Here is a 22,016-nt window from a genome sequence, read left to right as displayed (position 1 = left end):
TCTTTTCAAGGAGTCATGAATAGGATTTCAGATTACTCTTCTTTGTTCAGATTATTTTCTTATTTCTTCCATTCTTCAATTCTCCATTTCCCACTGTGAAGCAAAGAGACAACATTTTAAATTTCACTTACCTGTGAAGAGATGTGCACAAGTTTTTTTAAGCTTGTTGGCTTGATCATATAACTTCCGAGAACTTTTGTTGGATGTTGGATTCAACCTCTGTCTCATGGTTTTGACACCTTGTCTAGAGTCTGGGTTGAAAAAAATCACAATTGGGAACCACTGAGTGTAATTCAACAGGTCCACGGCTTTAGGAGTCACGTCCAATAGTGCGTGCTTATCCTGTTAGAAATGGGGCAAAGTTACGTCAACAAGTATGTAAAGTCACAGGGCAGCCAAGAGTTTGTCTCAAGTAAAGGCTACATCAGGTAAAACTTGTCAGTTTAAATCAAAAAGCAGAAAACGTTTTCCTCCATATTATGCCCACCTCTGAGAAAATGAATGAACAGGTTATTTGGTAGAATGTTGAGAACTCTGAAAAAACCATCCATCACTGCCACTGAACATCGATGGTTTCCACATCGACTGGTTGCCAACGGGTTATGTTTATATTCACTTTTTTATCATTAACATTTAATGATTATTAAAATACAGATTCTATTCCAAACAGGACTGTGGCAAACTGTGACTCAATTCCTTCCAACAACATGGCTTTTGGATGAACTTCCTCACCTGTTCAATAATTTGCCGCACGGTATTTAACCGCACTACCCCACTGGATTTCTCAGATCCTGCATCTTTTGGTTCTGTTTCTGCAAAAGCAAAAAACAAAGAGCTAATTAATACTTTTAGAAATCAGGACCAAAGACTCCAACCCAGCATCAGCAAGGACAGGACATCCGACATCAGGAGGCCCTGAAGAGAGACCATGAGAAGGACACACACTACCTCTCTAACTGAAACCTAATCACAAGGAAGGTGGCAGTCTGACAGGTGAGACAGGGGTTTGGACTCTGTAACACAGCAAGTCAGGAAATAAAGTAGAAGAAAGGAAGATTCTAGAAAGACATGAACAGACTATATAAACAGACTATATACTAAGCAGTATTACCATATCTTTGTTAAATTTGTTATGTGATGTGGTGTGGTTATATAGAAGAATGTCCTTGTACTGAGGAGATTTACATGGGTAAAAAATGGCAGGGGAGGTATAAGGCAAACTTTTTGACAGGTGACAGTGACTTCATGTGAAGGGTATGTGGGTATTCATTATTTTTTCATCTTTCTTATATATTGGTATTTTTCAAAATAAAAATTGGGAGAGAAAAAAAATCATCAACAGACTTACTAGCAGTTTGGAACAGGTCCGGTAACTCATTTGCCAACTTTTCCAGTGCTATATCTGCTATGGGGCCAAATAAGACCACAGGTCTCTTGAAACCAGCTGAAATGAGACAAGAAAGGCCATGGAAACACATCTCCTCGGCTACTAAAGATACGAAGCAGAAGTATTTTATAAGCCAATGATAACATGACTAAATGAAAGAAATTGTGTTCTTCCTCTCCCATTTTAGCCCTGCTCTTTTCTGAAGAATATGCCTCACTCCCCTCGCCAGGATCAAAAATAAACTTTGCTACAGATAATATATATAAACTTCTGAAGGGTAGTATTAACAGAAATAACTGAAGACATGGAAATACACCTGCATGTAGGAGTTTGCACAAGTCACTTTTCTGAAAGTTATTATTGCATGTATGAATATGATTGCAACTCTACAGCCTGGCTTTGGCTTAAGTAGTATGGGAAGTTTCAACCTGACTACTGCAGTCTGAAAATGAAGAAAACAGGCTCAGAACCCAGTCAGATCATTTCCCACTTGGCTTCCTTACCTTCTCGCAGCAAAACCCTCTCATAAGCGGGGAACTTGGTGCTAACCAACACAACAGCTGTTAGGTCTTCACGACTCTTCCTTAAGTTTTTCTTCACACCAGATCTCTGGCCACGCATTCTCCAGAAATCTGCTCTGTCCCCAGCATTGTCTCTCTGGGCATTCTGAACGCTGGCCATTTGTTCAGCTCTGAGAGAAAAAAAACCAAATGTAGTAAATCTCTAAAGCCAGAAAATGCACAATTGAAGTTAAAATTAACCAAAACCAGTCAGTGAGGCTTATGAACTTGGATTAGAGAAGATGCAGCTTCACAGTGGAAGAAGTTTCACAGAGTGGGAAAAGTGTGGACTCGCTTCACCCAGCGGAAGCAGAGAAAGGTTGGGTACACATAAAATCTACCAGAAAATAGCTCAGTAACAAACACAATTATTAACTTGGCTCATTTTAGTAGGCTGGTATATAGTAAACATAACCAAAATCCCTGCCAAAGTACATTATCTTTCTTTCTTCCCCCAGTCAGCCAACCAATAAATGTTAACTGGAGTGCAAAAGCCTCTCCCAAGGATGAGGGCCAGACAGTGGACAAGGGCAGCTTGTCGGAGAGCTGTGCTGATGCACTCCAGCCACTCAGGCATCTGCTCAGACACGCCATAGGACTGTTTAAACACCAGCCAGGCGCAACAACCAACTACGTGACGCGAACTAAATACAGCAAACCAGCTGGTGGCTATCTCCCAGTCCCAGGCCACTTCTTTTTTTTTTTTTTTTTTTTAAGATTTTATTTATTTGTCAGAGAGAGAGAGGGAGAGAGAGCAAGCACAGGCAGACAGAATGGCAGGCAGAGGCAGAGGGAGAAGCAGGCTCCCTGCCGAGCAAGGAGCCCGATGCGGGACTCGATCCCAGGACGCTGGGATCATGACCTGAGCCGAAGGCAGCTGCTTAACCAACTGAGCCACCCAGGCGTCCCCCAGGCCACTTCTCATGAACCAGAAGGAGGTGATGGGAGAGGACACGAAGACAAATGATGAAGTCATGTGGGGCTTCCTCTCTGAGCAGGGAAGGGACTGTAATTGATTTTGGGGGGTGTGGAGCTTAAGAGAGGTGTGTGGGAGTACGGGATCTCAGATACCTGCTTTTGTTGGGGATTAAGCCTTTCTCCAGTTCGTTTCCGATCCTCACAGCCAGCCAGTGGCCCAGCTTGCCATCGTACAGCGTATCTACGACTCGGAAGACCTCCCCCCTGGTGAAGGCCAGGCTCTGTGGGGTTTCCTTCTCACATTCAAAGTGGCTTCTTATAAAAAAGGAATCCCCTCTGCCACAAGCCAGGATGTCTCTATACACTGAAAAACAAAAGCATTCTTGTATGTTACGATCTGCTTAGCAGAGGTCTTTTCTTGAAGAGTTACCGGCTGCTTCTATTTCTGATCCCCCTTTTCACTTCTCTTCATTTAGTAAACTCAGTGGACAGGCCCTGTGGCAATCAGGGCTCAAATAGGAAGAAGGACAAAAAACTAACTTCATGAGTTGCTGTGACGGCTAATTTTGTGTGTCAACTTGACTGGGCCACCGGGTGCCCAGATTTTGGTCAAACATTATTCTTTGTGTATAACTGAGGGTATTATGGAATGAGATTAACATTGAAATGGGTAGACTGAATAAAACAGATTGTGCTCCCTCATGTGGCAGGCCTCATCCAATCAGATGAAGGCTTGAAAGAACACAAAGGGGAACCCTTCTCCAAGTAAGAAAAAAAGAAGTCTTCCTGTCTTAAAACTAGGACATCGGCTTTCTTCCTGCCTTCACACTCAGATGGAAACATCAGGTCTTCCTGGGCTGTGAGCTTGCCAGCCTTCAGACTGTGACTGCACTATCAGCTTTTCCAGTTGTCATGCCTCCAGTCTTGGACTACAACCAAATCATCGGTTCTCCTGGGTCTCTAACCTGCCAACTCACCCTGCAGTCCTTGGGACTTGCCAATCCATAATTACATGAGACAATTCCTTATAATAAACCTCTATTTATATACACACACACCCCCTATGGATTCTGTTTCTCTAGAGAACCCTAATACACTTGCCGGTCAGCCTCCGAAGCTGACTCAGAAGAGGCTGTCAACCTCCATTTTACAGATGAGAACAGTGAGGCTTGCAAGGGGGCAGCAACCTGTCAGATTGGTAAGCGTTAATGTGGAAGCTGACCCAAAGACATGGCCCATTGAATCTTTCACCTGGAAAAGTCAGTAAAACTCCAGACAATAATTAAGGATAGATAACTATTCAGAAAAGCAATTTTATTCAAATTAACACAACTGGTAAAATTATTTCAATTGGTGCACAGAAAGCATTTCTATAGAACATTAAGTGGTACCCAAATTTTCTCCACAAAACTGTAACCCAGAAATTGATTGTGAAGATATACTTCAAATTTTTAACACCCAATTTACCTATTCTGGTCCCAAGATACCACTCTCATCCTTCCCCCCACTCCCCAGATTAAACTAATGACCAGATTTGCTCACCATCAGCTCGGCTCTGAGCTAAAATGGTTACCATTTCACCCTTGGGGATTTCCAGCAGGTAGAGAACGGCATCTTCCCGAACTAGCCCTCTGAAATCCTGCGTGTTCACCTGATAGGAAGGTCAAACAGAAAAACAAAACAAACAACAAAAAGAGAAAAGGAAAGTTCTTAAAAAGATGTCACATAAGTTTGTTTTTTTTTAAGATTTTTATTTATTTATTTGACAGAGAGAGATCACAAGTAGGCCGAGAGGCAGGCAGAGAGAGAGGAAGGCAGAGAGAGAGGAAGGGAAGCAGGCTCCCCGCCAAGCAGAGAGCCCGATGCGGGGCTCGATCCCCGGACCCCAGGATCATGACCTGAGCCGAAGGCAAAGGTTTAACCCACTGAGCCACCCAGGCGCCCCACCACATAAGTTTTTTAATCTTCTTTTTTTTTTTTTTTTAAGATTTTATTTATTTGAGAAAGAATGAGAGAGAGAGACGGCATGAGGTGGGGAGGGTCAGAGGGAGGAGCAGACTGGGACCCTGATGCTGGACTCAATTGGGACTCCAGGATCATGACCTGAGCTGAAGGCAGCTGCTTAACCAACTGAGCCATCCAGGCACTGCATCTGTTAGGTTTTTTATTTTGTTTTGTTTTGTTTTTAAGGATTTTATTTGACAGAGATCACAAGTAGGCAGAGAGGCAGGCAGAGAGAGAGGGGGAAGCAGGCTCCCTGCTGAGCAGAGAACCCAATGGATGCGGGGCTCAATCCCAGGACCCTAAGATCATGACCTGAGCCGAAGGCAGAGGCTTAACCCACTGAGCCACACAGGCGCTGCATCTGTTAGTTTTTATCCGGGCCTGCCCAAAGCAAAACCCAGATGTAAAAAAGCCTTTAGTGTCCCAACTCAAGCCCTCCCAGTACCTGCTATGGGCCTGGGCTGTGCGCGTATTGCCACACCTTCCTGTCTCCCCACACGGTCACAACTGTCCCTTCGAAATATGCCATTCCATCAAGGATTTGTCACTGAATCATATTAAAATTTCTTGTTATGCTTGTGTCTATCTCTTCTTGAGTTTCCCACAGAGGTGGTCAGGGAGGTAATATACAATTATGAAATTTATCTATAATGCTATAGGGAGTGGTGGAGTCTTATGGCACACAGACATGCTGGCCCAGCTTAAGGTGTTAACACTTTAAATTGATTCAAAGAAAAGCCTGAAAATAAAAATCCAATTCTACCTCTCTCCTATAGCTTCTCTCACCTAAAAGGTTTTTAACAGGTGTTTATGAAATTGAAGAGCATTAGCCTTATAAGGGGAAAGCATTAGCCTAATACATAGGTTTATATATTTAAGCTTCTGGCACACACTTATTTCTGAGAAGAAGCCACAACATTTATCCCCCACTGACCAAAGAGGGAATGCGATAAACAGCTTTTGAAGGATATTAGAAAGCAAGTAAAACTGAAATGTGGCACAAAGAAAAAAGACATTTTGGAATCTTTGTTCAATACCTTTAAAACCATTTTAAAACAATTATACATAAATATAAAAATTATTTTAAAATACCTAATATTTTAATAATATAAAAGTAAAAAGAAGACAAAAAATTCCTATGAAAATTTTTTTTTAGTCACTGAGGACTGTAGAATCCTTTATCACTGAAAAATGTCAATAATTGAGCCTAATTTAAGGTTGGAATTTGTGATTAAGTAAAAACAGGCATTGGGCTGACACTTAGTTGATGCTTTTGAAATAAACTAACTTGTTAAAGCGATCTCATTAGCTTTTCCTTTGAAACAATATTTAGCATTTAAGGTATATGTCATTCCCATCTCTCTGTTCCCCCAGTTAGGGATCATCACACTTTAGAATCTAATCCTTTCCTGTGCCATTTATCTATCTATACCTGTATCTGTGTATGGCCACATGTTTTCATATGCCCTGTATGTGCTTTTATTTAAGTAAGACAAGGCCATAGGGCTTGAGGGAAGATGGTGAGGGTCCCTCTGTCCATCCTATGGCCATGCGGGATGGACCTTCCATCAAGCCAAAAATACAATGGTCAAAATTAAGTCACACGTAGTAACTACATTTAAAAACTTAGGAGTTTCTCTTTTTCACCCCACAAAAGTTTCTAAAAGAAAAATAAGAACCATACCAGGTAAATAATATGCAAAGAGACAGTCAAGCCAAGCATGAAAACACACAGACCCCTATTACTGGTAGGGCGTATATCCTGCCACAGCACATGAGTGCGATCTCTCTGCTTGTCAATCTGCCACCTTTCCAAAGGAAAAGCTGCACTTAAAAAACCCTCAACAGAAAAAAAGTGATTAGTAAATGTACAGAGTTCACCACATACATCCAATTCGGCCATGAAAAGGAACATCGAAACAAGTTACAGTTAAAAAGATCAGGACAGCAGCGCCTGGGTAGCTCAGTCGGTTAAGCGTCTGCCTTCAGCTCAGGTCCTGATCTTAGGGTCCTGGGATAGAGCCCCACATCAGGCTCCCTGCTCAGCAGGGAACTGCTTCTCCCTCTCCCTCACTCTACCCCTCCCCACCCCTTGCTCCCTCTCTCTCTGTCTCACATAAATAAATAAATAAAATCTTTTTAAAAAGCCAGGACAGCACTTTGATACTGGAAGGTTAGGTTGTACAGTCCTCTCCAAGAAATATCCTCTTTCATTATCTGTTTAGTTGTCTAAGGGGGGGGGAGGGCCCGCCTTGTCTGCTGTGATCCTGTAAAGGACTCAGTATCAGCAACAGCTTTTGACTGTACAGCAGCTTCTCTGCCCCAGTAGGCGAACTCGATCTTTTTTACCCCTTTGTAGAGCTGAGGGCTCCTTTAATAGAAAATTTATTCACACCCAAGAACCAGAACCATCTACTGTCTGACTTTCAAATGGGATTACTGGGGAGAGGGGGGAAAAAAAAAAAAAAGCCAGTTCCCGTATTTTTTTCCTTGTCTTTCACCAGGGTAATAACAGGAAATAAGACACTTTCATAAGTATAACCATTGCATACCATGAATTGTACCCATGGATATGACTCTCCCAGTCTTTAACAACTAACAGAGGTTTGTCAAGCCCAGAGGTGAATTCTCTACTTTTTTCATGGAAATTCAGAAAATCTCTCTTAACCCAGGACATAAAAATATTTTATCCTTGAACCTTCATGAGCAAAGGCTTCCAAATTCCTGACTTCATATACCCCACACTAGTCAGGAAATAATGCTTTTTCTTCTTTGGCATCAGCTCAAGAGTAAACTGGTATGAGTTGGCACTCTGATGGGATTCTTATCAGGAGCACTTGGTAAGTGGTATTTCCTGGGATCATGTGGTACCACAAGGTTTACTCAGATATACTTAGTCTTCTAGGACCATGACCAGAGCCAAAGAGGTCTAGAATGTCAGTGGAAAGCTTCAGCAAAGCTCATGATCAAGGTTTGCCCTTCATCTGCTCCAGAAATGAAATCTGAACTACTGCAATGAGGCCAAGAGCCAAGAAGGAAGAGGAGCATCTACTTTTGTGCTCTGTTGCCTGCTTCCTGAAAAACTGTTCAGCTTTTTTTCCTCCCCTCTCCTTTGAACTGAGATGTTTATACCAGATCCCCTAATATCTCATAAGAAATGCAAGTTTACAGAAGCAGAAATTCCAGTAAAGACAAATTTGTATATAGTCACAAGATACTTGACATCCTTGACTTTTATACGTAAGTCAATGGACAATATATGTATCTCATGAAATGTCAAAGCTGAGTTTTTTGGTTTTTTTTTTTAAGATGTTAATTATTTGAAATAGAGCAAGAGAGAGAGGACAAGGAGGACAGAGGGGCGGGAGAGGGAGAATGAGGCTCCCTGCTGTGCAGGAGCCTGACAAGGGGCTTGATCCCAGGACCCCAAGATCATGAGCTGAGCCAAAGGCAGACACTTAACTGACTGAGCCACCCAGGTGCCCCTGTTTACTATTTTTTAAAACCGATGGATTATATAAACATACATATAGTAACCTTAAAAGGATCAATATTTGATTAACTGTTCCTGGTCAATTTTAGATGTAAACGTATTGAGTGGCAGCAACTTGTTATTTTCCAATGGCGAAAAGAACGGACCTTGATTTTCCTACTTTATGCCAAAAACTGCTATTACCCATTCTAATCTCCCCAGAGCCCCTACAAGGCAGGTATTCTCATCCCCATTAAACAAACAGAGAAACGTGAGTCTCAGGGTTGAATAAGGGTCACAGAACTAATGAGAGGCTGGGACTGGATTCAGGTCTAAAGATCTAAGCCAAAACCCACCTTTGTTCAAGTACAACACGTGGCCTTAAGAGTGACAACCAGACAGGGAATCAACAAAAACCAAACTTTAGCAAGATCTTTTGCCACAGAGATCTTCCTCCCAGGCCTTAAGATAGAATCTCATTTTGTTAAGCAAACTAATAAAAATCTTTGCAAGGGGGTACCTGGATGGCTCAGTTTTTGAGCGTCCGCCTTCGGCTTGCATCAATGATCCCAGGGTCCTGAGATCGAGGCCCACATCAGGCTCCCTGCTCAGCAGGAAGCCTGCTTCTTCTCCCTCTCCCACACTCCCTGCTTGTATTCCTCTCCCACTGTGTCTCTGTCTGTCAAATAAATAAAATCTTAAGAAAAAATTCTTTGCAAGGGTCTTGAACACTGTAAATTCCCACAGACATAGGGATGAGTTTTGAGTTCCAGGAATGAGAAGAAAGTTCGAGGGAAACAGACCTTACACTTGGCATCAACCTGCAACTGGTCTATTTTCACAAGCTAGACTACTTCCCCTTCCCTTTCATAAGGCCCCAGAAGGGGCACCTGGGTGGCTCAGTGGGTTAAGCCTCTGCCTTTGGCTCAGGTCATGATCTCAGTTCCTGGGATCGAGCCCCGAGTCGGGCTCTCTGCTCAGCAGGGAGCTTGCTTCCCCCTCTCTCTCTCTCTGCCTGCCTCTCTGCCTACTTGTGATCTCTGTCAAATAAATAAATAAAATTTTTTTAAAAATTAACAAAAAATAAGGCCCCAGAAAATCCCACTCTTTCCCAGTAATGTCTAGAACAGGGATGGTCTTTCCTACCTTCAGAATCTGGTCCCCTTCTTGAAGGCCTTCTTGCTCTGCTGAGGTACCCTCTTGAATGCCAGCCACAAATATCCCAACGTCATTGCCACCAGCCAACCGGAGACCCACGCTGTCTCCCTTCTTAAACCTCACCATTTTGGTGTTGGGACTGTAGTGAGTTCAGTTTTAGAAAAGAAAGATGGAAGATTTGTCTTTGTAAAGGAAGAACCAACATTAGCAGTGAAAGAGTTAATTTCTTCTATCTGTAGAAAGATTTACATGTTAAAAAGCTCTCATTTTTATCATTTTATCTTTTTTGGGACTGTGAGAGGATTAACAGTAGGCCCACTTAACTGGTTAGTAAGTAGAAATACAGATGTTTAAATAAACTCATTCAACATTAGAAAACAAATAAAAGGCAAGGTTAGGCCATCTGACTGCCAGTCCAGGATTCTTTAAAAAAAAAAAAAAAAAAAAAAAAGCCTACTGCTGCCACAGCCTGGGTTCATCAAGGCCAGATCCTACTCCAGGAGCTGCTGCTCTTGACCACCACTAAACAAGGGGCTCTCATTATCCCAAATTCAGCACTGGGTCATTTCTTCCCTCCCTCCGCAGGCCAGGATCATCAGAGCACAGCAGCCCCTGCAGAGGCCCTGTAGTGATACAGCACTGCACCTATTTGAGAGTTACAGATCTGGTAAACTCAACTACTCAGAATCACATTGTGGAAAAGTAGCCAGAGAAGTAGACAAGCATTCAAAGTGAACTTCACAAAGTTCCCCGAATTCCACATTTTACTTTCCTACAAATTACTTCTTTCTCATAAACACCAGCGGTAGAGGTTGGTTAAAGGTGGCTAATTATACAAAAACATCATCTGTAGTTAAAAAGTACCATTCTTCTGGATTTCAGTTCAGGAGATTGAGGTATGTAGAAGGAGAAAGCAAAAAAGAGAGAAAGAGACTGAAATACATACCCATAGATTGCTTCATCTTCAGGACTAGGACGAAGAAAAGTTCTTGGGGCTGCTTTTGGTTGAGGAGCTGTGGATTAAAAAAAAAAAAAAAAAAAAAGTCTATCATTATCAACCTGGATTAACGGAAGTGAGTCTGTTTCTATAAAGATCATAAAATCCACAAAATTCAAGTCTGTACCTTATGTTATGTTTAAGTCATTACATCAAACAACAAAAAAAGTCTTTAAAGTCAAGTTTAATGTTGAGGCATTAGAAAGTGCCAATGGTTTCTCAAAATAAGTGGGGTAACAAATGAAACTTCCAAAATGCACAATCACATGCAAAAGAAGAGAGCATTTTTGTCACTTAAAAACCATATAAATCTTTTCCATCAATAAATATTTAAGCATGTAAAATCATGATGGTAATTTTAGGGTGATGGGGGGCAGGGCTAGGGGCTAGGGTGGAGACCAGGGGCAGGAGACAAAAAAGGACTTCAACTAATCAAATAAGACAAAATGTGACTGTGACAGGACTGGAAATAGATATATTTGGTCTCTGCCCCAGTTCCTGATATACAGCTCCTAAAATCCCTGTAATTTCCAGAGTGGTAGGGGTGTCAGAAGCATCCCTCTTTGTCTCCAATTCTTGACAAAGAACTGCTGCATCCCTTGGAATTTCCTGGGTGGCAGAGCATCTTTTGTTCTAAAGAGATAACTCCCAGACAGCCTTGGTTGGGGGCTGGTCACCGGAAAGAGCAAGCCACGATTAGAAGCTTGAAACTTTCAGCCTACCTCCCCACCATCTGGGAGGCGACGGGGGTTGGAGACTGAGGCAGAGACTGATCATGCCCATGACAGAGACTCCATAAGAATCCATCAACCGTGGAGACTGGAATGCCTCAGGGTTGGCGAACACATCGTGACACGGGAACAGTGGTATACCTGGAGAGGACTCAGCAGCCCTGCGCCCCTTGCCTCATACCTCGCTTCCATTTGGCTGTTCTTCAGTTGTATCCTTTATAAGAACTGGTAATAGTAAGCAAAGGGCTTTCCTGAGTTCTCTGAGCCAGCCTAGCAAGTTATCAAGCCTGAGTGAGGAAGGGCAGCGGGAGCCCTCCGTTCAGATCCAACTGGACAGAAGTATGGGTGGCTCCTGGGAACGGGAGTGGTGTCTGAAATGGAAGCATCTTACTGGACTGAGTTGCTCACCTGCAGGCTGTGCACTAGTTCTGGGCAGTCAGTGCCAGAACTGACTTGAACAGACAACCACTTGGTGCCTGGAGAATCTGAGAATTGGTAGCTGAGCAGGGGAAGAAACGCATACATGTGCTGTCAGGAATCTTAAGAGCAGAGCAGTCTGGGTTGAGATCAGGGATGACACAAGGACCATAACTAATTAAATATAACAAAATGTGGCCAATCCGTTATAATATGGAAAGGGCTGTTATTCTTTATGTTTTTTTACTATTAAAAGAGAGAGACTGGAGTCCCTCTTCCATGTATAAGAATGATTTTTTTTTTAAGTTTCTCTCTCCTTCTGGCCATCCTCTGGAATTACCAAGCATACACTTTTGAATACGTTTACAAGGACCTTCACCTGGTGGTTCCTCTTGGTATCTGGGCTCCTTGCTGTTCTCTGTGCCAACCGCAGCTGCAGTATCCCCCGTGGCCTTGAAGGGAGTGGGTGTGGCGCCCATCCTGGACCATCTGTTCTGCATGTCCTCTCTTGAACTTAAGCACACATCACGTTAATGTCTCATAACGTCACTGCACATATGCATGTGTGTACACTCATGGGGTCGCGTGTGAGGGAAAATATACATCATCTTACTTTGGCCTTTCCTTCAGCTTTTCATTTGAGGAATGATAGTCATAATCAGAATACTGCTGCCGTCTCTCCTCTGGAGAAAATGATCGGTTTGACTCTATTTCTGAGATATCTGGTTTCAAAAATAAGAAAAGACTTCTTACTAAAATATTTAAGAACTGTACCAGAAATGATACTATTCTCTGGGTAAGGCAACATGGGAAATGGAAAAGAGGCAGGTAGAAACTGTGCCATTAGTCTAGCAGTCTTCCCTTGAAGAAAATCTAAGCCTCTAAAGGGAAAGGCATTAATTAATAAAGAGGAAGCCAAATTCAGAATTTCATGTTCCTCTTTCATTACACTTTCCTTCAAAGCTGCTACTGGGAAATCAAAATCTATTACTGGATCATATATGTATACACTCATTTTTAACCACACAGAACAGAGTTTCTCAAACTTTAATGTGCATATAAGTCACCTGGGATCTGAATTAGAATGTAGCTGTTCTGGGGCAGGGCCTGCGACTCTGTGCTTCTAGCAAGCTCCTGGATGTTCATGGAGCTGGTGGGCTGAAGCTTGGAATAGCAAGCAAGTAACTATAAGCACCTAGCATGCTGGGATTATTTCTCATGCTGTCTTCCTGCACTGCATCCACAGCAGTAACCAAATGATTAGACTTTTGTTATAATGGAAGCTAAACTAAGTCTTCAGATTTTATGAAGTAATTCTTTAAAAAAATCAACACATCTGTCTTCAAACTTGAGAACTTACTATTTTCTAAACTCTACTGCATGAAGGTAGTACCAGATAATTAGTTAGGAAATATCATCCTAGTTATTTTTTTTATGCCTACTTATTTTTATTGGTAATTTATACATAGTTAAAATGTTACCCCATGTATAATTCATATTCAAGAAATGAATATTGCCTCCTAAGACAGAAGAGGTGATACAGACTGCTAATCAATGCATACCATAATATTCAGCCATTCTGATCAATTCTTTACTATAATGTCTACCTATTTTAGCTCTCTTCCATATGACCCTCTCTTTGTTGGAAATATTCATACCTACTTTTTAAAAATCTACAAGAAAGTGCAAGAATGAACCATTTACAAATGGGTGTGGTTAGGTCTTTGAACCACTCATACATACATTTTTTACTAATAAGTTTCATTTTCAGTGGCCTAAAGCAGAGTCCACTGGGAAGTTCATGAGTGCATCCAAATGTCTTATTGGGAAACTAATCTCAACAGACACTTTATAACAAGAAATTAGCCACCATTTACCGGAATTAAAGTTTAAAAGAGAAGCTTTTGTTGGAAATTTAGCTTCCAGCTAGATGGCTATGCTAAACTGAGTTGCAAAAGCAACAGCCTTCCTTGCTTCCGGCTAAGCTCACAGCCTCCCCCTTTCTTTACCTTCTATTTCTGAGTCGCTGTCATTTAACGATGGGATGTTGATAAGCGTTTGTTTGCTGTCTCTCAACACCACCAGCTGAAGTTTTCCTCTTGACTTTTCTATCAGTTTTCGAGCGTCCGTTAAAGACATGTTCTCAGTTACAGTTCCGTTTATCTGTGTTCATGAGTAACAGTCATGTTACATGCAATACAACTACGCACAGTGAAACAGGAAGTTTTTATTTTCCCCTTCTAAAAGTGTAAAGGCTTCTGCTTAGCTACTCAAACAGACATGGGCTTTAGGAAGACTGACTAAATAAAAATGAATTATCCTTCAAATTAAATATGACTCTGTACAGCTGGATCCCAAATACAGGCATAAGAGAACTATGGTATACTGAAGTTACTCTGCTAATTTATTTAACTTCCAAGCTCAAGACAATGGATTGGTTTACTACTGGAACATGTTTCCTGACTAGAGAGGTTTATAGAAACATATTAAACATTCAGCATTCAATACTACCAACTCTTCCCTCATCTTTCCTTAGTTTAGGGAACAGGAGCTTAAACTTTAAATAAATGGGGAAGAAGAAGGTATTCATTGAGTTTTTTGTTGTTGTTGTTATTTTTTAACTGACACTACACTATTAAAAATCTCCATGTCTGCTTTTTGTGATAAAAATCTCACCTTACTGTCCCCTCCCAGCTTTTGTCTTACTACTGTCTCCCATCTCAACCAAGCTTCACTATGTCAGCACTCAGATGTGAAATTTGGACTAGAAAGCCAAACATGAATTCAGTTGTCCTCTCCCCTCGTACTCCCACCTTGAGAATTATGTCTCCTTCATGCAGATTGCCGTCCTTAGTTGCCAGACCAGTTGTGGTCATTTCCTTTATGAAGATCTGACTCCCAAGCCGAAGACCGTATTCTAGGGGACAAACATACATATTTCATCCACTTGTTCAGAATATTTAATCTGGTTTTTAGGTCAATTTAAAAATATTTACGGGGCGCCTGGGTGGCTCAGTGGGTTAAGCCTCTGCCTTCGGCTCAGGTCATGATCTCAGGGTCCTGGGATCGAGTCCCGCATCGGGACTCTCTCTCTCTGCCTGCCTCTCTGCCTACTTGTGATCTATCTCTGTCAAATAAACAAATAAAATCTTAAAAAAATATATATATTTACGAAAAACTGATTTTGCCTGTGGGACATTCTGTAGGACAACTAGCCTGGACTCACTGAAAAAATTAGTGTCACAAAAAACAATAGACAGAGGGATTGTTCTAGAGTTAAAACAATATAAAAACCAAATGTGATGCATGAACTTTCACTAGATCCTCGATCCAGAATGGGACATGGGGGGGGGGCTGGCAGTTACGTATTTTGAAGCAACTTCAAAATGAACCATACTACAGCATATTAAAAGGGATATTAATGTTAATTTTCTTAAGAACCGGTAATGGGGGGGCACCTGGGTGGCTCAGTGGGTTAAGCCTCTCTCTGCCTTCGGCTCAGGTCATGATTCCAGGGTCCTGGGACTGAGCCCCACATCAGGCTCTCTGCTCAGCAGGGAACCTGCTTCCCTTCCTTTCTCTCTGCCTGCCTCTCTGCCTACTTGTGATCTCTGTCTGTCAAATAAATAAATAAAATCTTTAAAAAAAAAAAAAAAACCCACCAGTAATGGCATTAGAGTTATGTAGGAGAATGTTATCCTCTGGAGATACCTGTTGAAATATTTAGCGGTAAAGGGCCACCTTTGCAACTTACTTTCAAGCAGTTCCAAAAAACTACTGAGAGACAGTAGTAGTGTGGGAAAGGAGAGGAAGAAGGGGAAAAAAGGAGAAAGAAAACAAATGTGGCAAAATGTTAGCAAATGGAAAAACTAGGTAAAGGCAACATGAGTATCTGCTCTAAAATTAACACTTAACATTAAATTGGGAACAAAAAAAAAAACACAATTCAGTACATTTCAGTAAACATGTTCTGCTGACAGCCCTGTTGCCTACAGGAAGACACTGCCAAAGTATTCCCTTCGTGTGTAACAAATGAGACATGTGGGGTTTGCACTGAAAAAATTTCATTGTGCAAAGGAAAAGGGTCATTAAACCAAGCAAAGCAATAAAGTTTTTAACTAAAACGAGCATATTCTGGGGGTTTATGAAATCTGAATTGCTCTTAAAAGAAAACACACTCTATTTTAAGTATGCATATTTTAAAGTATTTTAAATACTATTCAGACTCATCTAATTTTACTTATGAAACTTGTAAAAATACCTAACTTAAGGATAAATGTTAGTTATTTTAGGAAGGTACCACAACCTAGCAGGTTTTAAAAGGGGCACATTCAAATTTTATTATTATTGTTCTGGACTCAAAATCTTTTAATTCCAAAACAAAGTAACTTTCTACCATTTAGAAAAGTTATGAAGTAAATTTAAAGACACATTTTTTTATTCAACTATAATTAACATACAATGTTATATTAGTTTCAGGTTTACAATATAATGATACAACTATTTTTTTTTTAAGATTTTATTTATTTGAGGGAGGGAGAGAGAGAATGAGCACAAACAGCAGGAGGCAGAGGGAGAAGCAGACTCCCCACTGAGCAAGGAGCCTGATGCGGGGCTTGATTCCAGGACCCTGAGATCATGACCTGAGCTGAAGGCAGATGCCTCACTGACTGAGCCACCCAGGCGCCGCAATAATATAATTTAAAGATTCTATTTTTATTTATTTATTTGAGAGAGAGAGTGAGCAGGAAGGAGAGGGAAAGAAAATCTAAAGCAGACTCTGCGCTAAGCACAGAGCCCAACACAGGGCTCCATCCCAAGACTGAGAAATCATGACCTGAGCCAAAACCAAGAGTCGGAAGGAAGCTCAACAATTCCTCTATCCTCTTAAAAGCTGCAGTCTTACTGTATAGTTGCAAACAGGTTGTTAACTGGTGTATTTTGAGGGCATCTCTTAAATGGAGAAAAAAAAAATTGAGCAGTTTCTAAGACATTTACCAGCAAAGCGGTCTGGTGCCCATGAAGTGTAACAACAGGCTATATAAACGGATATTTTTCTTAGTCAAATTAAGTCTTGCCTACTGCTAGATTTCTTTAAAGATTAATTTTTGTGCAGCCCTAGCCGATGATAGCTAAATTACTGTGCAATCCTAGCAAACGGTGGCAAAAAACCTTAAAAAAAAAAAAAAAAAGGAAACTTATTCCCCCAATGAATTCCAAGTTTAAATAACAAAATGGTCCAGGAGGAGTAAAATTTTATCTCAACAAAGGTACGTAAGCCCCTTTTATCCTTGATAGTATTACTAAGACGAGGCATGACTTGGGCAATCACCTACAACAGTAAAGATCTTTTCAAATTGTGGTTTACAACTCATTAGTGAGTCTTAAAATCAACTTAATAAGTCATGAACAGCATTTTAAAAATTTAATGTAATGGAAGCTCTCAGAATGCATTACACAGAATAAGTTCTGTTCCATGAAAAGCTTGTTCAAGTTTTTGATACGGAGGTACATCCAGGATTGTTGCAAAATTTGGGTCTTTCTATGGTGGAAGGAGAGGAAGAGAGAAGGGGAAAGGGGAGGAGGCTAGGAGGAGAAAGGGGAAGAGGAAAGTTTGAAAAGCATTGCCTTGGGTTAGCTCAAAAACCTGGGGTACAAGTCCTATAGAATGTGCATCAGGGCTCTCTGAAGGAGGTCTCATGCCAAGTCATTCCCAAAATTTCTCTACAGTCCACCCTTCAGTCTGGGAGCAGAGCTATTTCTACTGTACAGTTTCTGGGAACTGATGAATTAGTATGTCATTACCAGTGGTTATAAAGATTCTATAGATGCTTAAGCCTCCTAAGATGCACATTACTTACTGATAGTGCAGTCTCTATTTCTCCTTTGTCTTCTGGGACTGGTCTCTACGTACCCCGTTACTCACGTCCCTGTGTTATTCTTCAGGTATTGTGATGGGTACCTAGTTCTATAATTCGACTTTGTGTTCCACTAGAATTAAAAAAACCCTTTCCCTTTCTTTCCTCAGACAAGCCATTTGAAATCCAAGTTCCCAACCTAAAGGGCAAGGAGTTCCCTTTGCATTCTGGGGTGCTCTTCTTTTCGTCTTGGAAAAATTAGGGAACAGAAGGAGAAAAGAGATAGGTTTCAAGTAATTTAAAAAGTCAGAACCAAGAAGTGATGTAAGGAACACCTCTGCACTGGCCCTAACGCCCTGTTCATTCACCTTCGTGTTTCTGATCATCTACTTCCAGGAGACGGGATTCAAGTTCTGGCTCTGCCACGTATCTACTGGCTTCGAGATCCAAGCAAGTCACTTCCCATCTCGGAGTTTAGATCGTCACCTAAACTACAGGTACCACTGGCTTCTCTAGCTGCCACATGGGGCTTTACTGAATTTTGGATGAAATGAAAGGTATGCAAGTGCTCCCAGCAATGCACTGCGGGACAGGCGGCCTGGGCTAGGGCCCTCCTCATCTGTGGGCATGCCAAAACCTCTCTGCCCGATGGTCCTCCCCACTGTACACAACCGGAAGGAAGTCTCCTACCTCCACATAGGGTTCTGGTGAGGACTAAGAGAGTATGTATGCAGCATAGGCCAAAACTCAAGATCAGCTAGAGTCCTATCCACTCCCAATGTTTCACCACTTAAGCCACACCATGCTCACCAGGAGAGCTTGCTAACACAGACTCCAAGGGCTCTCTCCAGGGTTTCTGGTTCTGTGGGGCAGAGCTGGGGCCTGAGAATCTGCATTTACTGTAAGGCGGTGCTTAAGCTGCTTTGAGAACCCCGCCTAGGAGTTTAAAGGTTCATTTCAGCAGCCTGGCTCTGCCATTACTGATAGCTTTGTGCAAGTTAATGAACGTTTCTGTGCCTCACTTTCCTTGTCTATGTAATGAAGATGTAAGAAACTCCCACATGAGGTGGTCATAAGGAAGAAATGAACCAATCGGTGCAACGCATTTGGATCAGTGTTTGGCACAGAGTAAGTGCCACGTAAGAGTTAGCTGTTGTAACAGTGCTTTTCCTCCTCGAGCATGCCTACCTTCATTTGCTTTGCTTTTCATCAGAAGGACCCCGATGGGCCTGTCCGAGTCGGACTGGCCTGTGTGGTCCGGCCGCCCCCTCAGCTCAGGGCTGGGGCTGCGGGAGTGCAAGTGCTCGCGGCTGCGACTCCGAGGCGCCGAGTACCGGGCATCGGGCTGGGCCCTGCGGCCATACTCTGCCTCTGGGCTGTAGGTGCGGTCGTAGCCGCGGTCATAGCCCCGGTCGTAGGCCTGGTCATACTGGTCATAGGCCCGGTCAGTGCTCCGGCCGAGGCTGCGCTCTCGGGCCCGCCCGTAGTCATCGTGGTCCAAACCCCGCTCCAGGCTCCGGCCACGGCTGCGCTCTCGGGCCCGCCTGTAGTCGTCGTCGTCCAAACCCCGCTCCAGGCTCCGGCCACGGCTGCGCTCGCGCTCCCGGCTCCGCGCCCGCTCGTGGGGACGCCCCCTCTCCGGGCTGTCCTCCCAGCTGCGGCTGCGCCCTCCGTGGCTGCTGCGCCGGCTCCTCTCGCTGTACCCGCTGCGGGCGCTTCTGCCATCAAACTCGTCCATCACCTCAAAAGCACGGTCATCCTCATTGATGGGTGGGCTGCCCTGGGGCGGGGCCAGCTGGACCTTCCGGGGCCTCTTGACCACCTGTCACCCAAACACAGTGGGGACGCAGGACAAGGACAATTAAATACAGAGAATGCAGTGGCTAAGAGCCCAGTCTGGTTCTCCTTTCAGTAACTCTCTGTCCCCCTCAACTCACTAAGCCCCTGGTTCCTTGGGGGAAAAAAATACCTCACAGGGCTGAGAATAAGACAATGAGTATAACTAAACACAGTGCCTTCAAAAATCTGATTCTATACTCAATAGCATCAAGGAACTTTAAATCCCTAAGTTAAAAACTCCAGAAATCGAGACATTCTAGATTAAAACTGCCTAGATTCATCCAAAAGTCAATGTCTGGGAGGGGGCGGAGGTGGTGAAATAAGGACACTTCTAGATTAAAAGGCACTGAAAAGATAAGGACCCAGTGCAGTATGAGCTCTGACTGGATTCTGGATGGGGAATAAAAATCTTATCAAACATGTCTTGGGATTTGGACTGGATATTAGATGATACTTTAAAGTCACTGTTAATTTCCTTAGATAGGATGATATAGTGTTCTAGTTATGGAGAAGAATGTTCTTATTTAGGAGATGTGCACTGAAGTATGTAGGATTGACACTGTCATGTCTGCAACTTTCTTTCAAATGGTTCACTAAAAATATGCATTTGTATACATAGAAAAATCGAGTGAAGATGGTAGAATATTAATACTGTATAAGATATAGCGTTTATTACACTAATCTTTGAACTTCTCTGTTTGAAAATTTCATAATATATCATTGGGGGAAAAGAAAAATAACCACACACCCGGTACCTCCCCCCAGCACTGCCTTTAAACATACTGTATTTCAATTTTCGCTGTACGTGTCCATTTGCCTGGCTGGAGTAAGCACCCCTTGCTCCAGGCTCAGGAGGCATCTGGCTCAAAGCTGATTCTCATCCAGTGTTTGCTGAATGAATGAGTGAGCAAATAAATGAATGAATGCTACAGACTGCCAGTTATCGCCTAGGACAGCCTATTTCATTAACACATGACAGTTCTTGGTTGGGCCTTTACAAATGTGTTTTTGAGCTGAAATATATTTTCTATATAAACGCTGTCTTACAAATGTTCTCTCTCAGTCTAGTTAATTCTCTTAGGATTGTCTAAGCTGGTTCCTGAGATAAGAGAATCATTGAAAGTTAGGAAAAGAATGAGGAAAAGGCAGGGAGAGCTTGCTTACATCTTTACATCATCCGAAATGTCACCCCAAAGTAGAGGAAGCAAGAAATTAGCAGTCCCTAAATTATGTAATTCTGTCAAGCCCTTACAAGCAAGTGGTAATTTTCCTCTGAGCATAAAAACAAGACGCTATTGAGGCAAGCTGAAAGCAAACCAGGGCTTACAATGGCAGCGATCTTCCCACTCTTTCTCAGCTGCTGAACAGCAAATGAATGGAGCACGTCCTCCATGGGGGTGCCATTAACCATGACCACCCTGTCATTTTCTCTGCAAACAAAAAATAAAAACAAGACCTGAAAAACTCCCATCTATTCACTGTAAATCACTTATTTAGGAACACACAGAAGCAGCAAATTGACTCCAAACGCTTAAAGGACTCAGTGCCTGATGACTCCTGAGGCTCAGTCAGTCAACTCAGTGTGAGCCCTTCCCAGGAAGGAACCCATGAGCAGCTCAGCCCACTTTTGACACTGTCTACTGGAAACCAGCAGGGAATACCCCCACCAAAGGGCTCCTCCAGGAGGCACTCAAGCAGTGGCAAGGTCTAGGCACAAAAGGAACTTCTGCACCAGGCCCTCCCCCACCGAAGGTGCACGGTGGGCTTCAGAAAGTCTACAATTAGCCCCCAAAGCAGGCTGATATCCACCTGTATTTTTCAGGGAAGGGGAAGAAATCAGGAGTTTGCCTCTGATTATTAAAGAAATTTTGAGGTCATTCAAAACTTCTTACCTCATCCCAAAAATTATTTTTTAATTCTACACTGCTGTCTGCATGAAAGACTGCTGACTTAGATATGACCATACAGACATGAAACGCCAACAGAACCTAAACTTCTGAGCTCTCTAGCCAAGGCAGTTATATAATTAATTTTAGTTTCTGCCCTGAGAAATTATCTGGAGGGAATTCAGATAGGCATCTTTTAAAATGGTGTGATCTGTTCAGACCAGAAGGCTGGAAATTGGAAATTCTGTGTTTGCATGTACTAAATCTTCCCAATTTCCACATTCCTCTTACAAATCAGATCATCATTAGGCCAAAGTATCCTCATTGAATTCCGAATGAATATAAGGTGAAATAAATACAAAGTGATGGGGGTAGGGGGGAAAGCATGCTGATTTTGTACTTCAGATTCAGAAATGACTCCTAAGCCTAGGAATGACAGCTGGGTTAATTATAACCATTTCCCCGTGTAAATGACTGCTCTCCTCCCTCCAAAGTTTGGATATTTCCAAAGGTTCAGGGATAGTTAAAACATGGTGTGTTCCAGTATCAACTCTTGCTTAAAAACTTTTCTTTTTGGGGACGCCTGGGTGGCTCAGTTGGTTGGACGACTGCTTTCAGCTCAGGTCACGATCTCGGAGTCCCGGGATCGAGTCCCGCATCGGGCTCCCAGCTCCACGGGGAGTCTGCTTCTCCCTCTGACCTTCTCCTCGCTCATGCTCTCTCTCACTGCCTCTCTTTCAAATAAATAAATAAAATCTTAAAAAAAAAAAAAAACCCTTTTCTTTTTTT

General features: G+C 42.5%; 1 protein-coding gene across 8 annotated transcripts in view; it reads right to left on the bottom strand.

The window, feature by feature from the left end:
- Nucleotides 1-22,016, bottom strand: part of TJP2 (tight junction protein 2) — a 92,795-nt gene that overhangs the window by 9,762 nt on the left and 61,017 nt on the right. For all 8 annotated transcript variants that reach the window (XM_032866577.1, XM_032866573.1, XM_032866574.1 and 5 more), the window contains 14 exons: nt 20,669-20,771; nt 18,691-19,324; nt 14,458-14,561; nt 13,654-13,807; nt 12,258-12,366; nt 12,024-12,157; nt 10,446-10,512; nt 9,488-9,638; nt 4,408-4,516; nt 3,019-3,229; nt 1,891-2,078; nt 1,349-1,444; nt 733-812; nt 132-342 (listed from right to left, as the gene is read on the bottom strand). In XM_032866577.1, coding sequence (XP_032722468.1) covers nt 132-342; nt 733-812; nt 1,349-1,444; nt 1,891-2,078; nt 3,019-3,229; nt 4,408-4,516; nt 9,488-9,638; nt 10,446-10,512; nt 12,024-12,157; nt 12,258-12,366; nt 13,654-13,807; nt 14,458-14,561; nt 18,691-19,324; nt 20,669-20,771 — 2,351 coding nt within the window. The remainder of the gene's footprint in view (nt 1-131; nt 343-732; nt 813-1,348; nt 1,445-1,890; nt 2,079-3,018; nt 3,230-4,407; nt 4,517-9,487; nt 9,639-10,445; nt 10,513-12,023; nt 12,158-12,257; nt 12,367-13,653; nt 13,808-14,457; nt 14,562-18,690; nt 19,325-20,668; nt 20,772-22,016) is intronic.

Source organism: Lontra canadensis, unplaced genomic scaffold (genome assembly GCF_010015895.1).
Source record: "Lontra canadensis isolate GAN:19392208 unplaced genomic scaffold, GSC_riverotter_1.0 scaffold31, whole genome shotgun sequence".
Classification (NCBI taxonomy): Eukaryota; Metazoa; Chordata; class Mammalia; order Carnivora; family Mustelidae; genus Lontra; species Lontra canadensis.
Note: the sequence above shows the minus strand (reverse complement) of the source record. Positions and strands in the feature narration are given on the sequence as shown.